The sequence below is a fragment of the Pterocles gutturalis genome, unplaced genomic scaffold (genome assembly GCF_000699245.1).
Source record: "Pterocles gutturalis isolate BGI_N339 unplaced genomic scaffold, ASM69924v1 scaffold48871, whole genome shotgun sequence".
NCBI classification, from domain to species: Eukaryota; Metazoa; Chordata; class Aves; order Pterocliformes; family Pteroclidae; genus Pterocles; species Pterocles gutturalis.
This window is the reverse complement of record NW_010102304.1, coordinates 477-26,540: the sequence shown is the minus strand read 5'-3', so window position 1 is coordinate 26,540 and position 26,064 is coordinate 477. Positions and strand designations below refer to the sequence as shown.

The 26,064-nt window shown below is 41.8% G+C and overlaps 2 protein-coding genes across 2 annotated transcripts in view; one reads left to right on the top strand and one right to left on the bottom strand.

The window, feature by feature from the left end:
• NUDT1 (nudix (nucleoside diphosphate linked moiety X)-type motif 1) overlaps positions 1-2,453 on the top strand; it is a 3,993-nt gene extending 1,540 nt beyond the window's left edge. The window contains exons 2-3 of the mRNA XM_010085718.1: positions 1,611-1,756; positions 1,964-2,453. Of these exons, the coding sequence (XP_010084020.1) occupies positions 1,611-1,756; positions 1,964-2,136 (319 nt within the window). The 3' untranslated portion in view covers positions 2,137-2,453. The remainder of the gene's footprint in view (positions 1-1,610; positions 1,757-1,963) is intronic.
• A 5,432-nt stretch (positions 2,454-7,885) lies between these two features.
• On the bottom strand, positions 7,886-25,858 carry SNX8 (sorting nexin 8). Its single transcript, XM_010085707.1, is given in 11 exon segments — positions 7,886-8,086; positions 8,843-8,992; positions 9,400-9,549; positions 10,347-10,415; positions 11,484-11,616; positions 12,031-12,191; positions 12,972-13,052; positions 13,418-13,539; positions 16,636-16,753; positions 18,778-18,970; positions 25,827-25,858. Coding segments are annotated over 11 exon segments (1,323 nt in total). The 3' UTR covers positions 7,886-7,972.
• Positions 25,859-26,064: the final 206 nt, after the last annotated feature.

The following is a 26,064-nucleotide window of genomic DNA, read 5'->3' as shown; positions in this document are numbered from 1 at the left end:
TCCTGCTGAGGTCAACTGAGCAGGAAGCAGTCCCAGAGCCAGGGCCAGGTACGCATGCAGCCCACCTTCCTGGAGGGAACGACACTGCTGCAGTGCTGCCTCAGGATGCAGCTCTCCTGTCACAGTCCACACCAAACTTAACGTCCACCATCTCCGTTCTGTATTCAGCACTGAGTCATTAGGCTATGGTCCCCTGTTGCATTTGGGTTTGAAGTGGCATAAGGTGTGAAGCGTCCACACAGCGCAGATAGCCAGAATATGAACAAAAGCTCCCTGTGTGAGTAACATTTCTGTACTCCTCTGGGTACAGCACATTCCCGTGAGCACCTGGGCACCCACGGCTCCTCAGTGACACATCTTACAAGGGCAGCATTTAGCTGGTTCATTATTTCTAGTTTGCTACCTGTCACATTTCCACTTACTATATACACAGCCAAACAGCCAACAGATAAATTGCTCAGAGAACTGCAGCAGTGTTGTGCTTTGTTGCTCCATTATCACAGCCTGTAAAATGAGACTTTTAGCTTTGTTGCTGGAAAACTGCCTCTATTTTATACATAGATAGTTTCTCAGGAAGATAAACTAAAATTAGCTAAGACATTAAGCTGGAATATAATTTTGAAGGATAAGACCCACAAAACTGATGCCAAAGAAAGCTGGAGCCTTAAAGATAATTTCCATTACGTTTTAAAATTCTTAAGTTACTGCCAAATATACAACTACATTAATTATTAACCTTAACTGAGATACACTGTTTCAAAAGTATTCCTTATTTTTGTACATTAGAAAAAACATGACTAACTTCAAGCTGCGCTGATTCTGTTAGAAGCAGGTAAAAATAAAAAAGCTGTAAGTGCACAGCATAAACAGAGTGGGTAATTGAATGTGCTTCAAGTAGCCCTGCATGGTGATGCATGGAAGAGCTGTTTGGCAAGTCTCTCAAAGTGCTCTTGAAGTCTTGCCTCCTAGCCTCTCATTATGCTAAATGCACTTCCAAGGAGCAGAAACTGAAAGTTTACACAATGGCTTTGTGGTTTTTTTCTATTTGAGTGGGAGACAGTATTCCTAACCCATTCCTAATCGTGTTTCATTGTATGTAGTTATTTAAATAAGTTTCAGTTAGCCTCCAAAGTAACTGATTTTGTGTCAAGTGCAGATGTTCTAGTGTTTATTACCTGCTTGCCTGCAATTCTGAAAGCTTTAGCTTGTAATTGGCAAAGCCTTTTGCCTTTCTACATAAAGTGTATCTCAGAGTTCTTAAGCCACATCCAGGTACAGTCACAGGAGTGTGTCAGCACACTTCTAACCCATCTTCGAAGACATCATCATGCTGCAAGGAATGTAAATTATACTAAACAACCAATTTTCCTGAATTTCCCCCTTCCAGCATATTTTCCTACCAGCCTTTAGGAACTGTAAATAACACACGAGCCAGTCTGACCTGGCTCTGCTGTGGTGTAAGGGGGCTCACAGAGCTCTGCTCGGTGTTACAGGGGCAGTTTTCACCTTTGGTTCACTGGATGTGTTTTGAATGTGCAAATAAAGCCAATGGCTGCTTTTTTGTTCTCCCACTGCTCGCTTTCATGTAAAGAAGTCTATTTCTTGTGCAGGGAGCTCCTGGAGGAGAGCGGACTGACTGTGGACACCTTGCAGAAGATGGGGCAGATCACATTTGAGTTTGTAGGGAACTCTGAACTCATGGAAGTTCACATTTTCCGGGCAGATCATTTTCACGGAGAGCCAACAGAAAGTGATGGTAGGTAGCTAGTGGAGGGGGAGGGAGGATGTGCGTTCTCTTCTGAGACAGTATTGTTCTTAGGAAATTCAGAACTATTCATGCTGAAATCCCTTTGAGGAGGGAGGCGACTGGGCTGTAGAGGGAAGGTGCTGCTGACAGATATTCAAAGTCTGGAGAGCAAAAAACCAAGAGAAAGCCTCATGCAAAGTTGTTTTCTCCCCCCAGAAATGCGCCCGCAGTGGTTCCAGCTGGATGAGGTGCCGTTCAAGCACATGTGGGCAGATGATATCTATTGGTTTCCCCTGCTGCTTCAGAAAAAATTGTTTCGTGGCTATTTTAAGTTCCAGGGACAAGACACGATCCTGGAGCATACCCTGAAAGAAGTGGAGGAAGTTTAAGAAAACAGAAGCGTTCAACCCATGTGCTGCTGCCCACATTGGGCTAGAACACCACGAGCACTATTTAGAAGGGTCTCCTTTCTCAGCTCTCCAGGAAACGAGCCTTATTTGCCAGATTACTGGGAAGTAGGGAAAATAAGGGGGTTTCTTAGAGCAGAAATAAAAGTAACAAGATTTTCCATGCTGTGAAGTCCCTGGCTGTGCTATACTTTAGTGGTTATGTGATCACAACTATTAAAAACTAGTGTTAACCCTTTTCTTCACAGGTAGCCAATTCTTTCAGATTTTCCCTTGTGGCTGGAAATGTTTTTAAAATATTAAAAATATTTTTTAGTAAAAGCATGTGTTGTTCTGTTGTAAACAGCTGGCTACTTTCTCAACTGTTTAAGGGCCTTTCAGGAGTTGGCTTCCCTTCACAGAAACATTAAGTGGACTGTGTTTCTCAGGCGAACAGCAGAATCCATTAAGTACCTTCTCTATGCCAGTTTCCACAGTTCCCTGTCCAGCATTACTTCCAGGGATAGGGAAGCTGAGGCTTGACCAGTGCTGTGAAAGCCTTTTACAGGTTGAGAGTTGGGGGTGTTCAGCCTGGAGAAGGCTCCGGGGAGACCTTAGAGCAGCTTCCAGTGCTGAAAGGGGGCTACAGGAGAGATGGCGAGGGACTTTTTACAAGGACATGTAGCAACAGGACAAGGGGTAGTGGATTTAAACTGGAAGAGGGCAGATTTTGATGAGATATTGGGAAGAAATTTTTCCTGTGCAGGGGGTGAGGCAGTGGCCCAGGTTGCCCAGAGAAGCTGTGGATGCCCCATCCCTGGAGGGGTTCAAGGCCAGGCTGGATGAGGCTTTGAGCAACCTGGGCTAGTGGGAGGTGTCCCTGCCCAGGGCAGGGGGTGGGACTCCATGATCTTTAAGGTCCCTTCCAACCCAAACCATTAGGATTCTCCAGCTGAAAGCAGGGTAAGGTTATAGGAGGTAAGAAAACAAAGTCAGAGGTAGATGGATGACACTGTTCGAGCCCTGCTTTCACTCTTTAAGCCCCTGCCATGAACTTGAACCATTTGGAGCATTTCAGGTAAAAATATGCTGAACAAAATCAACTTTGAGCAAGTCCGTGTTGCAAAGTGCCGTTACCTACGTCTGCAGGCTTTGCCCACAGCAGCAGGCGACCTGTTCAGCACTCAGGTCAGTGAAAGCTTCATCAAACTGTGCTAGAAATAACACATCACAGATGTAACTTCTTACACAAGTTGGTTTTCTTTTTTTAAACACTTTTACAAATACGTATAACACTGGCAAATAGAATTTTGGAATGTAATATAGGATCTGTAAACATTTCCAGTCTACCAGCTGTAGTAATAGTTCTTTAATTCCTGCATTTGGATAAAGTGCTTCATACATAAGGCTATTTGAGCAAAGCAAAGATACAGGATATTCCAGGCAGGCAAAATTCACACCCTCTGAACAAGATTGTTTCTTCTTGTCTCCGTCCAGCAGTTCTGAATAATTTATACCACTCAAAAATACCCTTCTTCATATGCTCAGGAAGCCACAGCTCTGACTTTGAGGATAAGAGTTAACACCTTAGAATCTTCCTTTCCCTTTTGTGCTGCACATTGAGTTATTTACAGAGTTTTTGATACTTGCCTCTGCTTCTGACATAGCAGAAAGGGCTTCTGGATGGTCTAATGGAGAGAATGGCTCGAGGCAAGTAGAGGAGAGAAAATAAGCACAAGGGGATAGGGAGCTTGTAACAGGATGCAAGACCTCACTGCACAGTAGGAAAGGGAGTGACTGGCAGCCAATACCTGTTATCTTGATTTATTTCCTGGTGGAAACTAAATTGCATGGTGAGAGAGAACAAATTACTTTCTGTTCCTCCAGGAGTTTAGGGAGGAAGAGAACAAGTGCGGCGGAGGCCTGCACTTCTATCTGCTATCCCCTCTTCCACAGTCAGTTCAATCCTTTTATGAAGGCGCTTTCACCAGCTCTGGCTTTTAGCTCATGTCAAAGAGCTGTGACGTTATTGCTCCTGCTGCAGTTGTGGAGATTGACATGTTTTAAGTAAGTTCTGTCCCCAGCTGGTGATCTTTTTCTTTTAGGGAACAGCACAAACTGAAGATTGTGAATTTGCCTGTTACAAATTCCAGGAATTACACCCTTGCATGATCAAAGTAGAAGAGTAAAAGCACTGGAATGCAGCAAGGCACTGTTCAACACATGTTACAACATAGGAGCAGCAAAAAGACGGAAGGAGAGGGAAAGAAGGATCAAAGATCAAGGTTGTATTGTAAATATAGTTTGGAAAGCCTTTCAACACATGACACTGGTCAAAAAGCCTGTATATTGCCACTTCACAGCTTGAAGCAGAGGAGACCTTAGGAGTGACAAAAACATATAGCCCTTTTGATACAGCATTTTTTAGGCAAAGTTTCAGGTTCTCAGCTGCTTTCTACCCTGGTGCCCCTACAACACATTTGACAGACACTGACAGAAAGATTGGAGGCCTTTTCTATTGTTACTGTTTTGAACACATGAAAGTCCCCAGGAGCTCAAGCAATACACAGAAAGCTTCCACTCAAGAAGGCACATTAACTTTGGCGCTACATCTTACAGGAGCATCAGTTCTTGGACAGGCAGCATGCACTCCTCAATCAGTCTTCTGGTTTGCTTAGTGTTTATGGCAATCTACCCAGCTACCAGCAATGGAACCAACTCCGTTAAGTCTTGTTCTCACCCTTCCACACAGCCAGGCTGTCTGCTGCAGGAGGCAGTGGCATGGAGGTAACTAGAACTCCTTCCCCTACATTGACTTGGGTAGACTGAAGTCAACTTGATTGATTCCCTGCTGCACTCCTCTAGAAGAAAGAGGTTGTACCTGATGCTGCTTTCCAAGTCTGACAGACCCCTGAACTAAACAGGACAAATACAGTAAGGAAATCCCTCACATATTGAGGTAAATGTAATAATGCTATCTGCACACTGAGCAGTCTCCCAAAAAGTAGGTTTGAAAACTAAAGGTTGTATGAAATAGTGTATATGTATGTTTAGGAATGAGACAGAAGCTTGACAGTCCAGTCTGAAATAAATTCTGAAAGTGCCAGTAGCTGCATCTATCAGCTTTGAGAACGCTAGGCCTCTGTTCCCAAAATACCAGGTGAACAGAGTAAAATCAAAACAACAAAACCCCACCCCCAAAACTGCTCTCAAAGAGGCAAGGCCTGACAACAGAGGAATGGGAGTTTTCTTAAAACAACATAATTCCAGTTTCTTTATAGATTGTGTGGTCTGTGTTTGCCATTATTACAGTCTCTGCATTTGGACTGTAGAATTCTTGCTTTGAAAGAGAATAGGAAAGAGGAGTTACTCTGAAGCCCAAGTGTGGTTTTGATGTTTGTTTTTTTGGTTTTTGTCTTTAAAGTCCAAAATTGTTTTGTTTTGGTTTTTTTCTAAATGTGGTAAGTGCAAAGCTCCATTCAGGCTAATACTCAGCAAATGCTCCTACAGAACACAGGCCAGTCATCTACCCTAGCCAGACACATTGTGTAGAAGATCCACCATATAGCTATCAGATCTTGCCCCAAAACATATTTTCTAAATTCTTAATTTCACTACATCAGGCAAACAAGGCTAAATGGGGGAAGATGTGTACTAAGACTAAGCAAATGACAGGCCATAACCAGCTAGCACCTTCTAAAGATGCTAGGAGCGAAGAGCATTTTAAAAGATGATAACATGCTTTCTGCCCTTTAACCACAAGCCATCTCCCTAATCAAGACAAGGTCAAGCAGAAAAACCTTTTGTGCCATTCTTGGGATAACATATTATCTTCTTTGTTACTGTACTGTAGAAATATTTCCCTCCCCAGCCAGTTTGCTCTGGCCTGCAAGCAAAATCTCTTCTGCATCACGTTGGAAATCTTCAGGAGAGAGAATCCAACCTGTCACAGCCATTTGCAGTTAATCTGTCTCACTGAACAAGGCCAACACACAGGAGGAAAGACTCAGAAGAGAGTAAACATTTTCATTTCTACAAAAAGCTCTTAATAGTGCATTCTGAGCAAGGTTGTTAAATAGACTCCCTACACACTTAAGGCCAAGAAATTCACTCCCATAAGCACACTTCACCACCTTCTCAGGAGTGCGTGTAAAGGTTATGCCAGTCTCATGAAACTGGCCAAGTAACTTATTATCTTGCTCCTAGATGAAGAAACTAACCCATAATTTCCACCTGGACTAGGAAGAGCTTCATGTTGCAATGAATTTTTTAAATTAAAAAAAATAAAAAAAAAAAGAAAAAAGCTTTTGTGACTGAAGGACTTAAATATATTTCCTGCTAACGGGGAAGTTCCCCAATGGGAAAATACTGTAATGGTTCCAGTTTGACAGCAAGCACTCATCCTTGTTAATGTGCTTCCTTTTTTACCCACTCAAAGAAAATGCTAAGAAGCCACACCTCAAATTCCCCTTTGGTAGCTATTCTGGACCCAGAGAAGTTTGGTTCAGGGGAGTCCTGTTCATAGATTTGCAGTTTCTTCACTCACCAGTTTCTCTCGAGGATATGCACAATTTCCCCAAAGGCAGCATCATGTGCAAGTTCTCCTCCCTCTACCCTTTGCCTCATGAGGGAAAGTCACCAGAGATACAAAGCGAAACATGGAGAATGCTTAGTCCCTTTATCACAATCACAAATCATTCTGAAAACCCCATTACCAAGGACCGTGCTATTTTTAGAGAGATAAAGAACAGTCACTTAATTGTCTTCTCTCCTTTATAAACACAAATCCAATGCTACCCAGAGCCAAAAAAAAAGAATGACAGTAACAACCCGATAAATACTGATTTTCTGCTAATGAACTTTATCAGCATTGTGTCCCAGCCTGCTGGTGTAACAGGATACTTCATCTGATATGAGACCAAAGAAAACATCAGCCTTTGGGTCAGCAGCTCTCCAACAGTCCTGAACAGCTACTCAACAGATGAATGTCAGAACCTCCAAATGAAAAAACAAGCTACCTTATAGCTGTTCTGCTCATACAGTGTGAGTGGTTTACAATTAAGGAGTGTTTTATTCAATTATTTCTCATTTATGCCAGGCAAACTCCTCTGAGTTCCTGAACCCAGTCATCTTTGGCCCCAAACTGAAAAATATAAGCAAGTCCCTAGGCTGCCCTGGAACTGTGAACCAAAACACAGACAATGCAGTCTCCCCAGCCTCACTGAGAAAATTACTGTCACACAGCAGCACTGACCGCTACCCAGCTGGGTTAGCGCATCCCACCACTTCGTTCACGTGTTCTGCTCCAAGGTCTAGCAGTAAGAAATCAAATCCAGACACCTCTCAAGGGATGGGGGATGGCTTTCAGCTTTCCTTATGCACATATGCTTCCAACACAGGCCCTCCCAAGCTTAAAAGACAATTCACCTGTTCTACGAGCAAGTGCTTCAGATATCCCATTCATCCCAGCACTTCAGAGACGTGTCAGCACCTGTGCAGATAAACATTACTGGAGGACTGTTAGTACAAGATGCAGAGACATGAGCAACAACACGGCAGCACTCACTGCACCAGGTCACATCCTGACCCCATGAAGAGTGTCTGCAAGATAACGAACATCAGCTCTGCCCCCAAGCATTTCAAAATTAAGAGACTGTCTTTATATCCATATGTTCTGCCCCACATCCAGTCTGTCTAAATCAGAGAGCAGCTCAAAGCAGCAGTATTTAAAAAAAAAAAAAAAAAGGCGCTGTTTGGAGGATTCACTCTAACATCTGGAGGTAGAGGTCCCACCCCTTCATTGATTGCACTTCTTGCTCCATGCTAGATGCTCAGAGCATTAATTGGAGAAGAAGTTTCCCTCTGGAGGTGACAATGGTGGAGTTGGCATATTGCTAGATCCCACGAAGAGGCAGCTCAGCTTCGGCTTCAATTCATTCCAAACTTTACTCATCTGTGAGCAGAAAAGGAGACAACACAACAGGTAACCATCTCACCATGCTGTATTTTTCCAGCATTTTCAGAGTACTTAACAGCACAACACAAGTTTGCTGAGGTACTTTGGGGAAGCTCAGTGGACCCAGATTGTCCCTTTCAGACTGGGGCTGTAATGCAGCTCTCTGAGCATTTTCCTGAGCATGCACGGAAGGGAGATTTCCCACACCTTGGGCAAATTCCTTCACTACAGGGAAGCAAGGGAGCTGAAGGAGGAGAAACTTTTCCAATATAACAAATGCAAGAAAGTCTGTACACGGGGAATACTGAAGGTCATATTTAGGGATTAACAAAAGGGATGTCTGGGATTTAGAGCAAAACCAAAGAAGTTGGTCCTTGTCATATAATTTCTGTGTAGCATGACAAAAAAAAACAGATTCATCAATCAAAAAAACATCATTCATTACAGAATAGCTAATTATTTTATGGTTGGGTCTTCTTCAACTATCTGTAGGGTAAGGCCATCTGCAACTGAAAGAAAAGAAAAAAAAAAAAAAAAGAAAAACACAGCAACTTGCTACAAGAAGTTAGAGTCTTTAGGGGGTTCAGAGGCCAGCCTTGATCCTCACTCCAAACTGGAAAGACCTTAGATGACTTCCTAGGAAGTTACGAAAGAGCCCAGCTGGACAGATGGGAAGAGGAAGGCCCACTGGTGAAAACAAATACTCAAATTCTCATTCATATTTTGGGAAAAAGAATGCGGTCCAGAACTCACCTCTTTGTGACCCTGGATCTGGGAGTTGACAAAGGCCCCCAAAATGTGAGACGTGAGAGGCAGATAGATGTGGATGAGCTGTGTCTCCTGATGCAGGCAATACAGAGAGAAGTAATTCCGCAGCTCCATGGTTAGGATAGCATTTTCTTGCTGAAAGAAGAGAAACTCAGTAAAATACATTGCCAGAAAGAGGGTGCCACGGATGTTCACTTGCAGCAGGAGAAAACAGCATTCCTCACCATACCAGCAATCTAAACACAGAGCAAAAACCTACAAAGGCAGTTCCTGGACCCATTTGATATGACAGCAACTGCACCTTCCATTGTGCAGACTGCTGCCTTCCACAGCTCCTGCAAATGACACGTTGCCACAGCGTGAGTAATAAGTGTTGAGGAAAACAAACACATTTTCCTTGCAGCACAGCAGGTAGCTCAAATTACCCAAAGTACAGGTTACCCTTTCGATCTAATGGCTTTCTGCAAAAATGACTGCGCTACATAGCAGCACCATTATAGCAGTCCAGTACCACACTTTGCTCTCCCAGGCATCTGCCCTACCTCCACAATTCGGGACTCCAACTGCTCCACCGATTCTGGTTCTTTGTTCTGCACAGTGGCACTCATCATCTGCTTCTTCATCATGCTGTACTTATGCAATGCTCGCTGGTGCTTATGCAATACCCCCTTCTCGTGTCTTTCACACAGATCCTTTATGGGAAAAGGGAAAAAACAGGTACTTAGCGGAAACTAAGAGACAGCAAGCACGCAAGCCAAGTACATTGGGAACACAAACATGGTGCTCACACTTCATGCAATTTCTATGCTGCAGATTTTTGTTTCTTTGTTTTCAAGAGAGTCAAAAAATGTTGGCATCTATGAAATCAAGAAATAAAACCGCTTGGACCCAGACCAGTGAGCTTAAGAGGCAATCTGGAGCATCACTTCTGCCAATGTTCTGGATCTTATCAGGCCTCTTATCTTTTGTGCCCTTCTCAATATTAAGTGTTGGCAATTAACTGTGGTAAGAGCCTGTCAGTTCTCCTACTTCAGTCCAGGCCTGGGAATGGCAGGAGAGGCTGCCAAATACAGTTTCGGTAGGTGCTTCTGAAAAAAGTGCCTTTGACCAAAAAATTAATTAAATGCTTTCGTTTGTAACTGAACTCACGTCTGCACGAACAAACCAGTAGCCATCTAATGCACTGCTTTGACTCACAACCAGACAAATCTGGAAGAAAAATTAGCTGATCCGTATAGTTCAAGCAGTCATATTTTTAAATTCCTTGCAAGGTTTGCTGTTTGGCAAGTTCTCATCACAAGATGAGCTGATCAGTAAGGCTACAGAGCTAGCTGCAGCCAACAGCCACTCCCCTCCCTCTGCCAGATGCCCAGTTGGCCTCTGAACTGGCCTCCCAGACAGTTTTCCATCCAGTTGGCGTTACACCCTCTAAAGGGCACAAGCCTGCTCTAAACAACTTTCTCATTGGCAGAAAAACAGCAGAGCTCACTTTATAGGACTGGAGTAAATCCAGGAAAAGGTTCAGCTTCTCCACCACATCATTCTCTTCCTGTTTACCCTAGAAAACAAGGAAAAAGTACATTTTATTTAACCCTGGCAAGAACCGACATCACAGTTCTTCACACCCTAACACCACAGAGGCCCTCCACTGTATTCTCACATCAACGCTTAACCACATCAAAAATCTTTCAGATGGCACTGGAGTGTTTAGTCTTCAGTATGCAGAACAAAGATCTGACCGGAGCAGTGTGATTGACTGATCATTATAACATGAGGCGCTAAGTTTCACAGTCCTGTGTGTCAAGTCCTTTCAGCTCTCTCTGCCTAGAATTTCTGACTCTTGCAGATTCCTCCCATCTTTTATTTTCCCTTCTTATAAAGATAACTAATCCATTAGAGCTATAAATACCTGCATGTTCCCCACAATAGTTCATGCATCAGAAGGCAGAGATGAGACACAAAGCCAAAGTTCACTACTTGTTTTTTTTTATTTTACTAAATATTGTCTTTTCTTCCTGTATCAATAGAGCTCTCTGGAGCATAAACTCTGGAGAAAAAGACCTGGTCTGACTGATCTGTAAAAGCATGCTGAGTATTTTAACATAACAGGTTGAAGAGAACTGAAGACAAAATTATTTCTTTTCCTTCCTAGACTGTCATGTTCTCACATTATTCTAACAGCCATTATCACACTGCATGCTTACACAGGAATATGACGCTTCTGTCTGAATGACCCTCATGTAATGTTTAAATATATGAATGTCAAAACTTGATTCAAAAATAAGTTCTTCTGGATTCTCTGCAGCAGATTAATAATACAGAATGCAGGACTTTCAGACAGCTCAGTACAACTTAACTTGTCCAATAACCATTTGAAATCAAAAAAAGCAGGCTTTTCCCCTCCTTCCCCTTGCCCATTATATTTTTTTTTTTCCATTTAAACACAGTCCAGGTTTTTCATTCAAGCTTGAATAAGCAGGCTGGTGGTTGAGGATGTGAGTTTGGACTACAATCTCCCTCTTAAGACTTTAAGTGCCTGTGTCCACGGAGCTCATGATTCAAGATGAAACTTAAGGCAGCGATGCACCTCCTTCATTTTACAAAAAAGAAAAAGTAAAGGACTCACCTGCTGCACAGCCTTATCTGCCAGCAGTGCAAATTCAACAGACAGACCCTTCAAGGCTTGTTTCAGAGTCCCCCACGTGCTATTATTCAAAGCAGCCCAGGAAGGAAGCGGTGTAGTGTCTGAGCCCAAAGCACTAGGAGGAAATAAATAGTATTCAAATGTAGGAGACAAATTCCGCTAAGGAGATACACTTATTTGCAGAGAGCAGTTCAGAGTTTCAAATCTGTGTGAGCCGCTCACAGTGCTGAGCTATTACTGCACAACCACAAATGCAGAGTTGTGTATATACCAGGGGAAGAGACAACACAACCAGTACCTGAATGTCAGGGTATTTGTATTTTCTTTTCTCTTGCCCTATGGACTGCAGCCTTAGTAGAAAGCATGCCTTTTCTTCTTTTACAGTAGGAAAAATTTTATTATGACCTACAGCATGCACTGACATACCCATTCCTACCAGACCATCCACAGGTAAATCTTACAACAGTTTTGAGTTCCGAAACAACAGTAGAAATGTTTCCATTAGTAAATCCTCCTCCTCCCAACCTACCTTAGCTCCTTTCCAAATATGAGAAGATCTGAGGCATTATCAATGGCTCGAGAAGCTATCCTCTCTGCGCGGTCCCGAAGCTTATAAAAGCTATTGTAAATATTTCTGATGAGCTCTCTGCTGGCAGCAAACTGGGCTTGTATGTCAGCTGGAAGGAAGTCCTTAAGAAGAGCAAGAGAGATTACTGATGGACAAATGAGGGGCACTCCTACTCAGTTAAAACAGGGTTTGAGAGGTTTCAAGGTCACAGGTTCTGATCTGAAGCTACTGGTGACTGCCAGCCTGGCAAAGTCAAGCACGTACTGAAAGTTCAGCCCTTTTTGACCTGTGCATCACTGGTAAAAGCCTGAATTAAGCTCCAGTTGCAAAACCTTCTGCTAGCATTGCAAGAAACTGAACAACAACTTGCTTTAAAATTGCTCAATGAACACAGTGAATGTATATTTCAAATTTGCCATATTACCAATCACTTGGATAAACAGATATATGGAGAACTTATAACTAACTTCTCTTTAACAGGTCAAATTACTGTCCCACAGGGAGAAGACACCAGACAGAATGAGGGCATGAACACATGGGGAAGACATCAATCTAGACATTACCTTTTAAATTGTGTAGTATGGGCATTTGCTTGTGCAATATGTGCATTTGTTTGTGCAAGTACAAGTAATTATACTGAGAAACATGTTCTAAGAGGGATTCATTGTTTAATCCTTATGATATTCATGAGCCAGTATTGAGCTAGAAATACCAGGCCCTCAAGAGTCAAATACTTATTTGATCTTTTCAATTAAATTACAAGTTCAAAAGTCCTTCAAACTTTGGAGACAACTCTCTCCTACCTAAGGTCTCCATCACTCAACAAATGTCATAACTGATCCACCTGGAGGAGAGAGCCATTTAAACCAGAATAACACATTGCAAGAAATTCATAGACATACCTTGGCCTGTGTAGCTAATCTGCAGGTCATAAACTCATCTCCTACTCCCTGGACCAACTCTCTTAGCTTATTCTGTACATCCTGGAGAAGACACAGGATTAAATGAGCATGACAGAACTAAGTAAAGCACGGGCAGTTCACACAGGCCACAGATACATTGCAATGGTAACCCACAACCCAGCAGATAAAGCTTTATCCAGGCTAGCTTTAATTCAAGAAGAAGCATAATATGCATCCCCCTAAGAACAGTTCTCATTTTCAAAACACTATACTCCTAGCACTGAGTGAAACTGCGTTCCACTTTCCAGCTGTAGCAATACCTGTTGAGAGAAATTTTTCCTCCTCACAGGGAGCAACAAAGGTCAAAAGCAATTCTGAACTCTGTGCCCAGCGAAGCAGTTACAGGCAGATATGCAAACTCAAGCCTATTGCTAACAAATACTCACCGAGCCACTGAATGACAGGAAGAGTTTCAAGAGCACATCTTCTGAGAAAGGGGGATGTCGAGCCACCAGGTTTATAAAACGTTTGAGTGCTCTCCTCCTAGATTCTATGAATTCTCGGTCAGCTACAGGAAGAAACATTAAATTTCAACTAATGCACCACACATTACACCTGCTCAGAAGGAAGAAAAAGAAAACACTTGGTCCAACAATTTCTTTGTACTTATAACCCTTGCTAAAGCACTGCAACAAAACCAAAGAGTGATTACCTGTAGACTGTCAGCCCCCTGAAACAGATCTTTTTGATTGACCACCAGAATAAATGTTCCTTCAAGTGGTTCATTACATCTTACTGAAATCCAGCACAGATATCTCTGTGTGGGTATTTCCACAGGCTGGGCCAGGTAAGCAGAATAACAACCAAGTCTAAGGCCTGAAGCCTCCACTTACAAACTGTGGGCATACAAAGATTTTTCTTCCTCTGAATCAATTCCATAGCTGGTCCCCAGAGGGGATCTCAGTCTGTTTGGGACTCCTGGGAAATGCACAACACACTGCTTCTTGAAACCACAAAGGTCACTTGCCACTTGCCATGTGATGACCCCACAAATAATTAAGGTTTTTCTTTCTCACTATTCTGAAGAACTAGCTTCAGTGTGCTGTACCCTCAACTGTCCCTCCTCCACACTTTTAAGCATTTTGGAGCTAGAGAGAGAATAAAGGTGGTTTAGGGGTTTGTTTTTTTGTTTTGTTTAAGTTGTTTATTCAAGATCAGCGCCCATCTTTTTCAAGCAAGATGTCAGAAGGTACTTTGGAAGACCTGCACAGCAATCTGCAGGACAACACCCAGAGTCCTTACTTGTCAGACTGAAAAAGTTCATCTCATCTTCCTGAAACAGGAAGAGTTTCAATCTGATGAGCCTGCGGTAAGGCAGCAAATAAAAAAATCCTGGAGTTTTCCAGGAAAGATGAAAAACTAAACTAAAATAAATTTGAAGGAAAAGAAAGTAGCACAGAACAAAATTAAAGGAATGCACTTATCCAGGACAACACTTTCGTATCATAAAAGGGTGTTACTCTTTTGCCTCAGTGCTAAGTGGGGAGTTTGCTGGCTGCATGGACTCTCTGTAACGATCATTAGAACAGTATCAGGCATCAAATGATTTTTCAGTCATTAGGGTTGCAAATCTTGATTTTGCTTTGTTCATAGTTTAGCCTGCATGGAGATTTCTGAAGTCATCTACACAATTCCTACACGATCTGCCTCGCTTTGGTGCTGTCCTCCAAAATGAGCAGAGTAGACTATCAATGTTTCTTCACCTGACAGATGGATGAAAGTAGACCACCGTGAAAATAGAAGCGTAACTTAGTAGAAGAGCACACCAAGTATAAAAAGCTCATAGCTCTGCCCAGCCTGCTCCGGGACTAAGGAGGTCGCAAGAGTCACATATCTACATTAATCCATCAAATCCTGTGTCCTGCAATTCCATTTATCAGCCCATTAATCTACGCAAAACAAGAACTACCCATCCAATTTCCTTTTTCCTGTTTGTAGCTTCTATTAAGACCACGCACACAGCTTTTCTATACGCATAGTCGCGGGACTAAATGCAACCATCACTCTCTGCCTTAACACAGTTTTGGACTGTATTAGAACTGTACTCCCAGCAGTTTGCGAACAAATCCTATAATTTTTTCTTAAACACATGGTATCTGTGGGAAGAACTGCACTCAGGAATGCACAGAAATATTAACACACCAGCAATGCAAGGAAATAACAGTGACTGACAAATGCTATGTATTGGTAGCTTCTTCGAAGCATCCTCTCCCCACTCAGATTAACCAGAGAAGGTCACTGTGCTTACAGGTGTTGCATGAAGTGGAAATTCCGGAAATTCCAGCTGAGAACACTGAATAAGGTCAAATTCAACAGATGGGTTTTCGCAATCTCAAAAGAAAGGTCTTCACCATTTACATTCCATAATAAGAATACATGACCACTGAAGCTTTGCAGTGCTATTATTTTGCTTTCTTCCAGTTCACTATACACCTTGCTCTGCTCACTGTTTACCAATTCCTCTTTACTGTAGCAATACATCTTTGACTGAAATCAATTATTTACTGAAACACGTTAAACTTAGAAGCATGGGCAGGAGATAAGACAGTGAAAAGCTTGTTCTTTTGCAGATAAAGTAGAAAACAAGACAAGATTTTATACAGTTATACAACATTGTAAATAAAAGTTTAAAACCAGTGCCAATATTTCAGATCAGTGAAAAACACACCTGAAGGAGCTTTGATATGCTTTCAGTCTTGGGATACTTCACCGGTTTCTATTCTAACAGCTAAAATATACTTGAATGAACTGACACTCTGAATCCAGCCTGAGTTTTTAGTTTCTGGTTATCCTAAGCAGATCAACAAACTCCTTTTTTGAACAGGGGAAATAAAGGGGGATAGCTGCTTTAAGGCAGTTGGTTCATCTGCCTGAAAAACACCTTTTTGTACAAAGACTGAGAAAGAGTAATTACCAGGCTTCTGCGCAAGGTAATGCTCTAACAGGCAGTGCCGAAACTGTTCACTTAACATCACTGTTCAGCAGTCCTCTTTAGGTGTCTTGAACTCAGGGCCCTACACTAACTCAACAGGATCAAGCACACTCTCACCGGAGGAGCAATTTTGCTGGTTTTATACAATCAGCTCCTCTGTAGTTTTAAGCCTTTTAATATAGAGTTTAAATTTTCTTTTTAATCTTTTCTCTCACTATAGAAAAGCAATGGGATTTCCACAAATCTTTCCTATTCTGAACACTTCACAAAACAACACACTACAATACACACTACAGCTGTTCAACAGTACGGGAGTGATTCTGCACTTGTAGCACTACAGCACTGACCATCATAACCTATTTTTCTAAACACAACACCTGCAACTCTGCCATGCTCTTGTGTAGAATTAAGTCTCAGATCTTACCAGAAAAGTAATTAGATAATGAACTCCCACAGAAGGAATCCCCACTGAAATCTTAATGTCTTACCTATAGGGAATTTCTAGGGCAGCAATAACTCACACCTTCAAAGTGCGCATTGTAACCTCATGGTTGTTTTCTGAGCCAAGCAGAAGCAAAGACTTTCAATCTTTTAAACATTTCTTTTCAAAAGTATCACCTCGATCACGCTTGCACCATGACCCCTCCAGTCAAAAGAAAGACCCAGGTTTACCTCCCAGCATCCTCTTTGGTGGAAGTGCTGGCACCATACGATATGGGAACTTCTGAAGCAGCATCTCATGGAACACCACAAAATCATTGTATCGCCTGTAGACTGAGCATTTGAATCTCTGCAATTAAGGAAGGGGGAAGAAGAAATCAATACACAGGCTGGACAATCAGCATCATTTTAATAATTTTTTTTTTTTTGCTATCCGCTGCACTAAAAACAAAAGGAATCACACCCAGAGACTTGAGAAACAACATATTTCTTTCTCTTTGAAGGCCTTATGGTGGGAAGGAGGGAGAAGACTCCAAAGGCAGCCACCTTTCAATTATGAAATTGACATGGCATTCTTTTAACTACAGACCTTTTGAGAATAAGATTTTCAGTTAAAAATGTAAGTCAGATTCCATTTACACACAAGATGAAAGAGATTATGAAATGGAGAGGAAGAAGTTTCACAAGAAATCATAAATATCCCTAAATCTGCAGTGGTTTCATACCATCACTCCCTCAAACTCTCTGGTCTTCCAAATTAGACAGAACATTTCGAAATAGTGTCAACACACTCAAAGTGCTCTAGAGTGCTCTTTTCTTGAAGTACTACAAGTCCCTGAGCTAAAGCTCTTAGGAACTTTCTCTAAATCAGTTTCAAATCTAGAAGTGGCCAACCAGTCTTAGGTGATGTTAAGTACCAGCCCAAATGATGGATGTTTTAAGTGAACCTCAAAGGAGGACGAAAGACTACTCACTGATGTTAGATCTATAAACAAAGATTGAAAGTTCCTTTAAAACCTTAGTCCTTCACTCTGCATTTCTTAGATCAATGTGTAGAAGAGGCCAAAGAAACTGTTGTTTTCATTCCAAAAGGAGTTAGGTAGCAGCTAAAACAAGACACTTAGGAGGCAGAGATCCCTTTAAAATAATAAACCAATAAATAACCCACAATGCCCCCACACTATTACTACAGATTCAACTACTGGAGCAAGCTGGTAAGAAACACTACACAACGCTATACCCATTCTCATTACATTTGCATTGCACATCATCCACCACTTATTGTGGCACTGTGCATTTCCAAAAATAAAGCAGTGAGGCATAGAACTGGAGCACAACAGACACAGCCCCTAGGGCCCGCCTCTGCCTGCTTTGAAACCCGCTGTTGATTTGTGTTGCAGATCTTGGATGAAGCTCAAGGCCAAGCTAGGCTTCTTTTTTGAGGAAGCATCATTCTACAGGTACAACCACAGGAGACGACAGCAACTGAATGGAATCAGTAATGGGTTCCTGAACTCAAAACCTAGAGAGACCACCAGGGTCACCGAGTCCTGTGCCCTGAAATCACAGGCAAAAATAAACATTAAGTCCAAGAAAGTCCACAGAAGCACTCACTGTGTCCGCCCCTTCGCCCTCACAACAGACTTTGACGTCTGTAAGTTTGTCAATCTAAAGCCCCAAATGTCACTACAGACAAATGACCAAATGTGTCTCTGAGTACGTACAACAGTGACTACAACAGTTTGAGTGCTACTCAGTTACTGATGTCTTGGTGGCCTGGGAGATGTAAATTACTCATGATGTACCTTGAAGAGGACAGATGTCCTTCTTGAAAAAACACACAGAAGCTGCTGGAGAGCTATTCCACTGGCCACTCTATAAACAGGAAAAGATACATCGTCTTCAATCTTCTCTTATACCAAGAGAGGAACCTACAGGTCAGGATCCAAGTAAACTGGCAGTGGCCTAGACTCTGCAGAAGGAGTTGCAGTACGGCTATTCATAAAGGATTTCAGTTCAGCACTGCCAATACAATTTCTTCACTAGCTAAAAAAATTCAGTCGCCTACACCAATCCATTACGAAAACATTCCATTTTCAATGTTCTACATCTGCTTTTGTACAGAGCTCAGGTTTCAAGCGAGTAAACAAGCAGATCATTCATCAGACCTGTTAGAAGATGCTCCATACTGCAGCAGCCCAGGTCAAGAAAGCATAGCACCCCTGCCTTAGAAGTAAGCCCATACAACTGGCCTACTCAAAACCAGCATCACCCAACACATCTGTCAAATTAGGCAAGTCTTTGCCAACAGCAACTGCACAGACATTCTTAAGAGGACACGTTCTCACTAAGACCAATGCTTGTTCACATTACCTTGCTGGAAACCTCGTATTCCACATGTTTCAGAAAAAGGCCCTTCTTCTCAGGTATAAGCTCCACCTGCACACTATCCTTGCTCAATAGCTCTTGTAGGGTGTGGGAAAGCAGCAGTGGATTTCCCTGGGGCGCCTGCATTAGAAACTGTTCCGGTTCCCTCGCTTCATTTACTGGAGGCTTTGCCAAATCTAAAAGACAAAAAGGGAAAAAACAGTCCAGTAGATCTGATAAGATAAAGTGAAAGAAGTAGCCTTAAAATATTCTGTTCCCTTGCTCGATGCTCCTGCAGTGGTGCAACACAACCAGAATGACAGTCAAGCCACTCCCTCAGGAGGCTATGCTGCTTCACACACGTTCAAGACATCGGTACCTCCCTCTTCACAACACCCAGGAGCACCACCAATTATATCGTGTCAGAAAGACATCTCTACCAAGCAAAAGAGGAATCACAGGCCAAATTTGTCCTGTGAATCAGCTAAGAGGCCTGCATTTCCTGTCTGTCCAGCTCCCACCACAGCAGGATCTGCCAAAATGAACAAAACTCTAGCTCAGCACTTTTGGATCCTGCCTAGAACAACTCATGGAAGGAAAGAAAATGTGTTATTCTACTGCACTGCAAAAATTTAATACATTAATTTTACATGTCATTACAAAGGAAGGAGACACTTCATTTGACATAACTTCATTAAACTCTACGACAGTATGCTAGACTGGAAATGAATTACAATAATTTACTATGCCAATATGTGAAAGTTCAAGGGCAGGGGAAAAAGGTTCCTCGTAAGAGCTACCAACCTGACAATTCCTCAATCACAGCAAGCTCTGTCAAAACCTTTCAAATATACCTATTCCATCACTTGTACTTAAAAAGAAACAGCTCTTCACCATGAATACAACCATTGCTGGACAGCTTTGGACAGAGAGTCTAACTGATTCTTAGATAGACACTAAAGTGAAAGAAGATGGCTCTTAAGAAAAGGGCCCTGGAGGACAAACTACATCAAAGAAGGGGCAAAGATGATGATTCAGAGTGCTCTGTTATCAAGTGACTGACTGCAGCCCATTATCTCAGCTTAACTTCATAACTACACACACTATGCAACTGTAAACTAAGCTTACACTGTTTTTCAAAGCAAGCCTTTTTTTCTACCTATTTCACACATAAGAAACAGAGTGAAAAATACAGATATAACCTTGGAATCCATTCAACTCATGCCCGAGTTCTGTTCTCCGGTCTGGAACAGATGAGCTGCTTCCTCTCTGTATATGTCTGTTTAAGAGGGATACTGCGAGCAAGCTCTTTTAGAAAGCAAGTCAAATCCACAGATGAAAAGCTACCTAGCAAAGTTAGGCAGTATTAACCATCCCTTCCTTGCCACTGTGCAGAAGCTACACCCCTTGAGCAGACAAAAGACAGTAACACCAGAGAAGAAAGAACCGTTTCTGTAAGCTTTGATACATAGTCCAAAAAGTTGGTAACTATGTAAGAAATTAACTCAGGGAAGACAAGAACACACATCCTTGAAAACACAGACCTCCTTCTGATACGGATTTCCCACCTGTTCCTTCACGTGCTCTAGGTCCTGATAAATGGGGAAAATGGGTAATCTCCAATTCCTCAGACAGACAGGTTCAGAACAGACACTTTGTTCTGTAAAATGGCTTAAGGAAACCAAAACAAATCCAGGACAAGTGACCTTATCCCACATGTCTCATCAGGCTTCAGATTCCTGCTAACGTGACTCAGAGAAGCAAGTCTTAACACCTCTGCTTTAATAGACTAATATATTACTACTAACCCCACCTAGGTAGCAGCTTCTATGAAGTTCCAATTACTTGCCAGAAATCTGTGGTAAGATAATGCAAGCTAATTCAACATTGACATTGGATACTGCTGGATAAAGTGATAACATATCTGTACATCCACTTTTCAGGCAGATGCTGAATGGAGAAGAAAAGCAGGAAAGAAAAATCAGAATACAGATAGCAAGGGAAAAAATTTTCTGGTGTAGAAAAAACCTCACCCACCTGACCTTTCATGGGGCAGCAAGGTGTAATAAACCACACTATCAAGAGGAAGTGTCAAAAATACACACAAAAAGGACTACGGAAAGCACAAGACAGCCTCACTCTCCAGAGCAGCAGTTCTCTGCATGCACACCCTTGTAATTCTTGGTTTTAATTGCTCAAGACGCACCAGTGAAATGCAACGTGACAGGAGATTTTGCTGCTCCTCCAATGCACACTTACACACACACACTGAATTCCACAGTCCCCTGTGATGCTAAACCACTGGCTCGCGCTGTAGAGGCAGTCACTGCAAGCTAGCCCCCAAACAGGGGCTGGACAAAACGCAACCCACCTATTCCCCGAGAGCAGTGCCAGTCTGCACTAATACAACACTCCTGCTTATTGATTCACTCTCTCTGCTTTCTGTCTTTCTGCTGGCAAAGTGGGGCTTTAATGGCACAAACTGTTCCCTAAACTGGGGCTCAGCACTATCTGGTAAACTACTAAAACTCCCAGTGGAAAAAGACAGGGATCAGGAGAAAAGATTTACAGGATGAACCATGAATCCTTCAGTATTTCATCTGTAAGTCCTGGAACCTGCAGCATGATCAGCCAAACTGATGTTGAGGAGTACTCTTGGATTCATTACAGTGATCTGAACCCACGTGGTCCCATAAGACAACTACAGAGTGAAGCCCCACAGAGAGATCCAGTCAAGACTCAGCACCCCTTGGACAGTTCAGTCATGTTGCTCTTTTCATTTCTAACACTTTGCCAATTTTCATCAAGTTATTCTCTAAATTTGCTTTCCAAAATTCACCTACAAGAAATACCTTCTCTTTATCAGCGGTTCACACACTTGGCTCTTCCCGAAATATTTTGTAGCTTCTGTACATCTCAACCTTGTCTAAATGTGTGAAATCATACAAATCAGACAACCATACAAACAAGTTCGAATAATTACTGTTTAATTAATAATCTCAGCATGTTTCATATCAACAAGACAGCTACTCAGAGTGAATTTACACCCTCAAACACTGGTCTGAGAACACAACAAAATTACTTTGGAACAGCTACTAACCTGTTTTAGAAAACCCTTATCATGGCATTAGCACTAACCCTGCAGGGCAGTATATACTGAAGCCATTCTTCAGCCCATTTTTCACTCTACTTACTAAAGAGTCAATTCAGGAACAACCTCAAGAGCCCTGGCCAGGAATGGTGGATAATAGTGGGAACTCATTGGTATGAGCTCCTGTGTTCAACCACTAAAAGGATTTACATGCATTGTAACAAAGCACTTAACCCTTCCAATCACACAGCTCTGCTGGAGAACAGCTAATTTTGAAACCATTCCCCTGGGTTTCAGCAGATCATTATCTAGTAAAGTTTATACACCTAGAGCCGCAAGTGAATACAGAGATGAGGCATGGAATGGTCCCCTGGACCACAGGGAAGCAGACAAAATTAAAAAAAAAAAAATCAGCTTTTTTGCGCAAGCTAGCCTTTTACTACAGCAGTTTCTCAATCTGATGTCAATAAGATAACAAGAAGTGGCCTGCTATAGCTGAAAACAATTTAATATAAAAGTGTAAAATAATATATATACACACATATGCAGACAACAAGATGACAAAAAACAAGAGTTTAAAGAAGCAGTCAAAGCATAGTCTAGTTTTTGTTAGGTTGTAAAATAAAACAACTATGAAAACACTGCATAACACTTTTTTTTTTTTTTTGGTGACAAGTCAGATAGCCTTTGGACTAAAAGAAGTTGAGAAACTTACCCAGAAAACAACTGAAATGGAAAGCTTCGCTGCGTCATACCACACATTTCACACTTTAGTTAGCACCTGACGTTCATTACTCCCATTCCTACAACTAGACAGCAAAGCTACCTGTTTCTAAAATCAGGCATTTCAGAAACCCAAAGTAGAATTTCAAGAGTCTGATTAGCTGCACAAAGGTTTTCCATGTGAGCAAGCACACGTGGAAAAGAAGGGCAATGGAAGCAGAGGCGGTAAATCACAATACAGATCTCCCTTCCCTGTTTAAGTTCTGTCAACCAAATCTGGAAGCTTATCTCCATCTGAGAGATGGTTGCTACCAACAACTCTTTATTATACCAGGGTGCTAATCAGATAAATTTATTAGACACACCTAAGTAGAAGGTGCCACAGAGCTACTTGTATTAGTAGCAGATTTTCTAGAAGGAGAAAGGATTCTGAAAGGAAGCAAAGCCTTCAGGAAAAATAGCTAAGATTTCCTCTCCACCATCCCAGGCCACGGCCTCACGGAGCAGAGGTGATCCGACTCACGGGAAACACAGGGGAGTAAGAGAACTGACTATGAGGGCTCCACTACTAACTCCTGGGCCAGGAATACTAAAGCAGCAATGTAAATATAATTCATCAGCATTTCCCTTTCCTTTCTGTCTTCTCATGAAAAGCCTCAGGAATTATGGAAATGTTTTCCCCCCCCATTGTGTCGAACACCCTCCTCCATAATTCCAGAATTCAGTGTCCACATCAACCTCTCAGAAAGCTGGTGAAATTTTCAACTACAACTCCAAATAAATTCCGTTCTTTGCGGTTTTTTTTAATTCTCACATAATTTGAAATCCCCTAAAAACAAGAAAAACAGAAGTTCCACAAAAAAAAAAACCACACAAAACTTTCCTCCTATTAAGGGCTTTACATATTTTTGAGACAACTGTATGTGACTTGTTTGGGGTTTTTTAAGGAATTTAAAACCACACAATTCTTATTTAGAAAGGAACACTGCAAAGAAATGGGTCTATTTTATCTAACAAAGCTAAGTGATACGCAGATCTATGTTTAACATGGAAGAGAGATTCATATTTCTTACCAGGCTCAAGAAAAGTAACCATATTTAGCTTCACTCTAATTAGGAGATGGTGTGATGGTGTCTTTCCTTCTCCCTCACAACTGACTTGTAAATACAAGCTATCCATGCCAACAAAATGATAAAATAATACACATACTATCATAAAACTAGATGTTGGAAAACAGGCTCTAACATTTTGGTTTTCTCCTTAAAAACAAAACAAAACAAAACCAAACCAAACAAAAAAACCCCAGCTTTCTCACGCAGATGCCAAATATGCATCCCGTGGTGGCCGGTCTGGTTCTGGCATTTTTGTTTCGGTTTTTTTTACTTGTTTGTTTTTTTCCTTTGTTTTTGAGGTGTTGGGGGTAGCTATGGTTTGGGGGTTTGTTTGGTGGTTGGTTGGGGTTTTTTTTCCCAATGAAGTTTCAGATTGCTATTCAACACTTGGTGCTTTTCAAGATGAAGCAGAGAAGTAACGGCACAACTCAAAAATAGTCAGGTGAGGTTATCTGAGCTTTATTTGATAATAATAAAAAAGCACTAGCATTTCTGCATTCCCTTCACCTGTAGTCCTCTAATTGCTTCTCAAAATATCGCAATCACATACTACAGCAGCAAAAAAAGCCCAACACCAAGTCATCTCCTTCCAACACCACACAGCAAATCTGTGTGACAGAACAAAGAACTAACTTTAAGCCTAGTGCCTTATTCTTTTAACTATGCCGTTAGATCATCAAGTGATTAATTAAGCAATCTCCCAAGTCTGGGAATACAGGGAACACATTCCATTCACAAGTCAGCTACAGAGCCTAGTCCCAAACTGTAGCAAAGACAATAATGTGAGCTTGAGCTACACACATTGAAGAAATAACAGGATTAGGGGAGAAAAGTCCATTAAGGAATGTTCCCAAAGACTACAGAGAAAAAAAAAGTCAAATCCTCACTAGGGCAGTTTCCCAGCTCACAACTGAAGATGGCTAAACTATCCTTTCTCACACCCATCTCTAACAAAGAGGATGGAAGTGTAAAAATTCAGACCCAGAAAGGTAACCTAACAAGCAGCAACACGTACAACTTTCTCCAGGAAACTTTCACAAGGGCACTCTAGCTTAACTATAAAATTGTAAAGTTTCTACGATCATCCCTCCTTATGCAGGCCAAGAAAACACCATGAGAAGAAATCCTGTATCTTTTTGTTTTGCTTCTCATCCTTGCATGTTTCTCACCTTCTTAATTATGCTGGGGAAAAAATTTATCTTCAAATTTAAGCATTAAAAAAATGGCATGCCACTCCTCACACTGCAGTCTCCCAATGGTCTTTTCACATGTTTTAAAGTTAAAACAAGCTCATTCACATCTCAAATTCTGTTGAAAAGCAATCATGAAAGCTCCCCTCCTTTTGTACCAGTTCCACACGTCTGTAACTCATTTCTCTCCATCAACCTGTACGTAGCAACCCACTAAAACTTGAAGATTGTGGGGGAAATCAGAGTGGTTACGTGCAAATTCTACTGTCTGCAGCTGGTCCAGCCCTCCCTCCCAAGCCTTCCTGAAGGCTATACGCACAGTTAAAGATTTACCATTAGAAGAAAAGGAGACACCTGCCTCGCTCCCCAGCCAACACCCCTGCAATCATTGCAAAACAGGCTCAAATGGGAACAAGAGGAAAAAAAAGTCGATAAAAATGACTTTGCAAAACTGACTCTAATGTATTGGACATTATCCTTTTGCTATTTTCTCTTGATTGGGTTGAAGTACTTTTAACCTTCAAAATTAAAAAAGACTGCATTTGTGAGTGCTGGCACAGGGGGGCATCCACAGCCCCTGTCAGAACTCTCACTAATACCCAGAAGATTTAGATCCTCCTAGAATATTCCCCGACAAGCTGCTTATCCCCAAAAAAGTTACATACAAGCGTGAAACTTTCAAGATCACAGAACCCGCATCATGATGCTAGAAAACAGAAACAGTCCTGCTTTCACAGCATTATTTTTCTTTTGCTAAGATCATTAGATACCTTCTCTCAGTGTTCACAAGACAATCTTTTGTCAAAGAAAGCCAAGTTTTCTAAACAAGGCTGAGTGGATCAGACAGTTACCATCACCAGTTCGGAAGTTCATCAGCTCAAGAACACTCTCCCCAGAGACACCTGTGTTACCTCTATGAGGCTCCTGGAGCAGACAGCTGAACAAGCTCTCTCTTTACTGCACTAGAACATTTTTTCCACCAATATCTTACATCAGTCTTGGACACAAATGTTCCAAAATAATTTCTTTATAAGCTTTATCCACATCAGGAGCGTCACAGGCCTATCAAAAGCGTGCTTGCGATGGATCCTGAATATAATCCAGCCAAACCACTCTTCCCTGAATAAAACCTACCCACCTGTAACCTCCACTAGTTTTCTTCTTTCCAAACAGAGGA